General features: G+C 40.3%; 1 protein-coding gene across 1 annotated transcript in view; it reads left to right on the top strand.

The window, feature by feature from the left end:
• Nucleotides 1-6,511: 6,511 nt before the first annotated feature.
• KCTD1 (potassium channel tetramerization domain containing 1) overlaps nt 6,512-7,078 on the top strand; it is a 213,526-nt gene continuing 212,959 nt past the window's right edge. Inside the window, exon 1 of the mRNA XM_010828945.1 lies at nt 6,512-6,824. Within this exon, the coding sequence (XP_010827247.1) occupies nt 6,816-6,824 (9 nt within the window). The 5' untranslated portion in view covers nt 6,512-6,815. The remainder of the gene's footprint in view (nt 6,825-7,078) is intronic.

Here is a 7,078-nt window from a genome sequence, read left to right as displayed (position 1 = left end):
CTGTCTTGATAACTTTAAAGAAAGTACAAAATTCTTGCTTCCCATAGCAATTTATAGTGGCTCCTATACATCTTGAACAGTAATACATTTGTTTCTTGTTTAATTATCATTTTTTCACCAGATACTTCTTGTTGCTGTTCTTGGGTTTATTTTTAACTAAAGCCTATTCACGAATTTTTTTCTGTTAAATAAATGTTATACTTTTAATCATAGGATGATGGTCATTGGATAAGTTTTATAGGGTCATTTTCAGGAGTGGAACAAGGAAAGTGTTTTATTTCCTAGAACCAATCATTTGAGTAGACCTTCTTAACTAGGTTCTCATTGTCCTGAAATAGGACAAAGCCTGAGCACTTGTTTGGACTTTTTTAAAGAAAATATTTATTTGGCTGTGCCAGGTCTTGGTTGCAGCATGCAGGATCTAGTTACCTCACCAGGGATCGAACCCTGGCCCCCTGCATTGGGAGCGTGGAGTTTTAGCCACTGGACCACCAGGGAAGTCCCAGGGAAAGGTTTTTTAAAAATTGAAATATGACATCTAAATCATTATAGTTTTAAAGTTAGTAATGTGCTTAAGGCAGATGTTTTATGGTTAGCAAAGCTGAGAGGTTCTGACACCCAGAGGATGCATGAGAAGATAACTTTACATAAATGTATATGGTGCCCCCGAGGGGTCTCAGTTGTATTATGGGGTTTCTCATGAACAGTCTTGGTTCAGACAGAAGAACAGTGAAGCAGAGCTAAGTAGCCTTCCACCGGATGAGCTGTGCATGAGGCACATCATGCTGCAAATAGAGGTACCTTTCAATGCCAGCCAGTTTACCATGGGACGCTAAAACACGAAATGGAACAAAACAGCTAATGCAATGTTTATCTTCTTTAAAATGTTTCCTTCAAAGAACCACTGCATAGCTTTGTACAGACTATGGAACAGTCTGAAAATGATACTGTTTAAAGTTTGGGAAAGAAGAATATACATAAACTGCAAAGTGTAGAAAATTGGGTAATATGATGTGATTCCCTGACTGGACTATTTGTTAAAGATGTGAATCAAGCCCTGAAGTTCATCCCTTCTGATTTTTCAAATGCTATTTTCTTTTCTTAAACTTTTGTTTTTAAAGCACTTGTTTGTGCTGATCCTGTAATTCCTGAAAGGCGAAAAAGCAAATAATTAGGAAGAAAGTGGTTCATGGCAGAATTCTAGTTGAGTCCCATTTTCTATATGAATACAAGCAATTATACAAAATGCTTAATTAATTGTTTTCTATGCATGAGACAGTCTTGTCAAAATCAAGGCTCCTCAAAGGAACAAAAAGAGTCTTCCCTCGTGAGGAACACCATTCATATAGGATGTTTCCTTGCTAATTTCCCCTGGAGACAATCTATTTCCCCCATTACTTTATATGAAAAAGGGAAGTGTCTGTATGGTTTCTAGATGAAATAACAAAATGAAATTTAATAATCTTTAAAGAAGATCAGCCACTGAAATTCCAATAAATGAGATACCTCTCATTGCAAAAATGTCATTCTTCCTGTGCTACTCATGGAATATGTTATTTATTCAACAATAACACTACATATTCAACAAACACTACTATAAGCCATAATGATCATAATTGCTATCACTTGAGAACTCACTGTTCTTCAAGCACAGTTATAAATACTTTCTATGTATTGGCCCATTCAATCTCAACATAAGGCTTCAAGTGGGGAATGTTCGTTGGAATTTTATGCCTAAAGAAACTAAGGATCAGGTTACACTGAAAGTTGCAGAGCTGCGTGTGTAACTCAATTAATTAGGTTGGTAACACTTAGTAGCATTTATTTATTTGAAATATAGAATGTGAGGGTCCAGCAAAGGATTTTAAATGCCAGGAAGAAACATAGGCGCTACCGAAGTCTTTTCTTTACATATCAACTTCCTTGCCAATGGAGGCATTTCTCTATCAAATAAGACTATTTAAAGGGTGGTAAGGGTATTCCATGACACACAAGTTTTATTTCTGCATTCATCTTCTGTATTGCTTCATAATGTGTGATTATAAGCAATAAGCTTTGATAAAAGACCAAACTAATTTAAGGGCCTCAGTACAAGGATTTGATACCTGCTTCTATTCAAAATCATGGTTGAGATGAAACTGATGCCCATTAGCAGGTCTGCCATTATAAGGTCTACCTTTTCAGAAAGTGAGATATACAAACTCTTAACATGAACAGTGATACAGAAAACTAGTCTACTTTCCAGAGGCTAATTATAAACAGGTGGTGGTGGAGCCAAACCTCCAGGAATCACAAACCCATTTTGTTTGAGCTCATTAATGCTTCTATTCAACTCTAGGAAAATGTACACATTCCGCAGAGTTATGGGGAGTTTCAGGTTGGCTGATAAAAAACAGGTGGTTTCCTCCCCCAAACTGACTGGAAGATAAAAATAACATAACCTAATTTGCTTCCTGGGTTAAAGGGCCTGTCAGTGTAGTTTTAGGTAGACTTCTTTGGAGCAACGATGGAAATATTGTCATTTCATTACATACAGAAAGAAAAGGGTGATGATACCCAGGTCTGTTCAGGCTGAACCCAAGCACTGAGGCTCCTTCCTTCTTCTTAATGGAAAGTGCAATGGAATTTTTAGCTTTGGTTTGGGTGTCTGGCTGCTTCAGTGGAGGGCTCTTCAATTTCACATTTCATCTCAGCAACTAATGTCCACGTCTTGTCAAATTGCCACGAAGACTGTCCCGCAGGGCTTCCCCTGGACAAAGCCACGATTTCTGTGCAAACTTGTGATTTGAGGGTTCGGTGACTCAGAGACGGGCAAATGAGCTGTCTCCACGTTCATATTAGAAGGGGCTGCCGCTCCCCTTGTAGAAGATCTCTTTTTCTCTTCCTCAAAGGTCCCAGTGCTAAACTTTTTTTCCACAAAGCTCCTGGCTTCAACTCAAAAAATTCGATCATTCTTTTTCTGCCTTTAAAAACTGGTGGAACTCATTTGGAGAGAGAGACACTGGAAGATGGAAACAGAGGCTTGTGTATTCTTTTTGATTGTTTTCTTGCTGACAATTTTATTGCCATCATTTTCCGTGTTGCTGATGGTTTTTAGGCTGCTGGTCTGACTTCAACTATTTATTGAAAAAGAAGGTTGGAAGGGTTTTTAATATACTTTTTCCCAGTTCCTTAATGACTTGGGGGGGGAGAGGGGGGAAGCGCTGCAGAAATCACAAAATACAGAAATTCACTTGTGCAGGTATTAATTAGATAAAAAGTGCTTTAGTTATGATTACAAGATTGATTGAAATAAAATCAGTAAGTTCATATCTTGTACTTAGCAAGATATGGACCCTGCTTTTCACACGACATTTCATTAAATATCTATTTTAAAATTTGAAATAAGTGTACATTGTCCTACATTTGAAGGTTGTGACATTGGTTCATCTCTTTAAATTGCACAGGACAAAATAACTTCTCAATCTCAATCCCCACCATCTGAATTTTGAGTCTCCTTCAAAATACGAGAACATTAAGGTCCTTACCACAGTAAAATAAGGCCTTATTCCGCAGTCTATTTGCCACTGGATTACCACAAATTCAGGGATCAACTGAATAGATTGGATCACTTAAAAATGTCACTGACCTAATGTCCAAGAAGTGCATCTTTTTGTAAGTGATGTCATTCTGAAGTAAGAAAACATCTTAAAAATGAATGCTTCAGAACTTAATTTGCTCTAATGAATATTATTCCTTTACAAGTAGCTATCCTGGAAAACAAAGCCCCAGTAATTCTACTGCTGAAAACATTTTGAGAATTGTCTTTAATCCATTTAAGTGCTAATAAGAAAACTGGCCTCATTGTTTACGGTTTTTGGTCATTCTTTTTTGACTAAATAGCATAAACCATCTTCCATCATTCCCTTATTCCCCAGATCTGGTACTAATTTTTCTTTTTTTTTGGTGGGGTGCGGGGAGGTGGGAGGGATTGTTTCCAAAAGTTAAACATCAAAGGACAAAGATTTGTGGACCTCAGAGATGTTAAAAAGAATGTGCTAATAGGCTTTCCCCTATGGCTCAGCCGGTGAAGAATCCACCTGCAATGCAGGAGACACAGGAGACGTGGGTTTGATCCCTGGGTGAGGAAGATCCCCTCGAGGAGGAAATGGCAACCCACTCCTGTATTATTGTCTGGAAAACCCCATGGACAGAGGAGCCTGATGGGTTACAGTCCACAGTGTCACAGAGAGTCGGACACGACTGAAGTGACTAAGCTCAACAGGCTTTTAGGACAATTCCAGAAAGGGAATTCCAAAAATACAGTTTAAGCCATGTCACCAAAATTTGGAATGCTGTATGGCTTCTCCAGGTGAGCTCCTTTGAGGAGTGAGGGGGCACCATTCACCTTTCTTTTGGCCTGCCTCTGTGGCCTAGCCTTGGCCCTGTCAGTGGCTGGCTTATGACCTTGGACAAGCAGCTTTCGCTTCATCTGGAAAATAATGGGAAGAACGAGATGCTCTACCACAAATGGTCTTCCTGGCTCTCACATTCCATGATGATGATACACAGTTCTCCAGACTTGGATGAAGTCACTTTAAGGCCACACCTTTAATGTATTAAGTCATTTCAATGAATTGAGGCTGGTTCTTCCATGGTGTCTTTTCTGCTCATGTTCTCCTATATTAACATTTAGTGCCATTTGGGGGCAAGAATGGGGCTTCCCAGGTGGCGCTACTGGTAAAGAAACCATCTGCCAATGCAGGGGATGTAAGAGATGCAGGATCAATCTCTGAGTAGGGAAGATCCCCTGGAGAAGGAAATGGCAACCCACTCCAGTATTCTTGGCTGGAGAATCCTCATGGGCAGAAGAGCCTGGCAAGCTACATTCCATGGGGTTGCAAAGTCAGATACAAGTGAAGTGACTCAGCACACACACACACACACACACACACACACGGACCAGAACAAAGTTTTTACTCAATTGTATTTGGGGTTTTGTAGACAGTAAAATTTTATTATAGCAGATCAGAGACTATATCATACCTTGTGTGTGTGTGTGTCTGTGTGTTTAGGGGGAGATTGAAACAGAACATGCACAGAACAACAATTTTGTTTTGAGTTGTTTTGGAAGCTACTGTTTTCTTTTTATAGGGTACTGATATTCTCAAACCAGATTTCTATGTCATAGGAATTTATGTTTTTTAAAAAATCGACCAACATCTCTGATTCTCATGATGACATTCATCTCATGTCACAGTAGAACCGATATAATCAACTATATATATATATTTTAAGGCTTGGACCTTCCCTTTTTTGCTGGTATTTTGGGAGGGGGTTGCTTACCTTCTAAGTAAAATGATGGTGAAAAAATACTTCCGGTGAAATGCTGCCAATTGCAGGTATTCACGACATGTCTGGTTCTATTTAGTGCTCCCCCCCCCCTTTCTTTTTTTAGTATCCTTGGCCTTACAGCCTGGTCTTTTTCATAAGAAATGTCAGCAAAGTCTTTGAATTAATGAACTGTGAAGTGCTCAAAAAAAAAAAAAATACCATTTCAAAAAGTATCCTGCATGGCTCTAACACTAATGGGAGGTGATCCTTGAGTTACAACCAAATATCCCATGCTAACTAAAAAGAATTAAGGTAAGGAAGGGCTTGAGCACAGTCTCTTTGAACAAAGACTCAGAGAGGAAGGAGAAGTGATGGGGAGTGGGGGAGGTCAGAATCAGAGTAGCAATCTGGGGAAATGTGTTTATGTTAGAGTCTCTTTAGCTCTGGTGAGCAAATAATGGAATTATACAAACCCCCCTATAAAAGAGACCAGGTGGAGGGAAGGAAAGAGAAGGGAGCAGGGGAAGTATGTTTACAAGGTTGATCAAATAAACCTTAATGGTAGGTCCCTGGCTACACCTAATGTAGGTTTTGTTTTCTTTTAATTTTGCTATTTAAAAAAAAAAAAAATGCGGTGTAACTCCTTCAATCTTTTTGCAATTCTGCATGGTTGAACATTTGAAATGAGTTTGTGTATCACCCCCAGGCGCTGATTCAGACTTGATTGGGGCAAAGCACACTGCATGTGCTTATTTTTATCCACGTCATTTGGGACGTTTTGTCGCCAAAGGAACTAAAAATGCGCTGCTCGATTGCCAAATTATCACCTATCCTTTGATCAGACAGGGCGGTGATCTTCATCAACAAGTTGCGCGACCTTAGTGTAACAGCAGTGTCAGGTCAACTTGAGAAAGTGAAGAGAGAGCCCTAAACACAAATAAAAAGAAACAACCAACAATCCTTATAATTATCATCATCTGCTGCTTTTCCCTCTTTTGGCAAAGAAACACTCCATCCATTTGCAGAAATCGCCCGCGGAAACGTTACATCAAAACTAATCACAACGATTAAAATCAGCTTTTCTGTGCAAGAGGAGGGTAAAAAGCAAGTTGGAGGCTGGAATAAGACTGTTTTTCCACCAAAAAAAAAAAAATCTGGAAAAAAAATTTCCCTATATGTATATTTTTCTATACGTCTATGTAGAGCTTTATTTTTTGAAGGAGATCAATTGTCTGCCCTGTGATCAGTTAATTTGATTTAAGTTTTATTTTGGAGATTGATTTAGACTGGAGGTAGAGGCATGAGCTAATTGTATCCTGATCCTTGCCTTGAGGGGTTTCAAAGCCCTGGAGCAACTCTTCTCTGTATTTTGTTCTGTCTACCTTAGCCAAGCTATTGCATTTCTCTCTGGTGTGGCGAGCCGAGCAGATCGCTGGGAGAGAAATCGGAAAAGGGGGGAGAGGAAAAGGAAAAGGGGACTTGGAGAGAGACTTTGTGCTTCAATGTTTCAGGTAAGATCTGACGGTTTGGGTTTGTTATTATTTGCTAAGGAGGGTATGGCTGGGACTTTGGGCGCAACTCGCTTTTACGCATGTGCCAGGCATGGGGCGAGAGCGCGGCACACTCGCACACACACAGCCCGCCGCGGCGGCTCGGGAGCCGCTCGGACCGGCTGCGGGGCAGCGGCCGCCCCCTCCTCCGGGGCTGCTACCACCGCTCCTCGGCGTGCCTCCCCGAGAGGGAGCGGGGCGGAGCGGACGCGGCC

The sequence above is a fragment of the Bison bison genome, unplaced genomic scaffold (genome assembly GCF_000754665.1).
Source record: "Bison bison bison isolate TAMUID 2011002044 unplaced genomic scaffold, Bison_UMD1.0 scf7180017864498, whole genome shotgun sequence".
Lineage (NCBI taxonomy): Eukaryota > Metazoa > Chordata > Mammalia > Artiodactyla > Bovidae > Bison > Bison bison.
The sequence above is the reverse complement of the archived record's forward strand: the minus strand, read 5'-3'. Positions and strand labels throughout refer to the sequence as shown.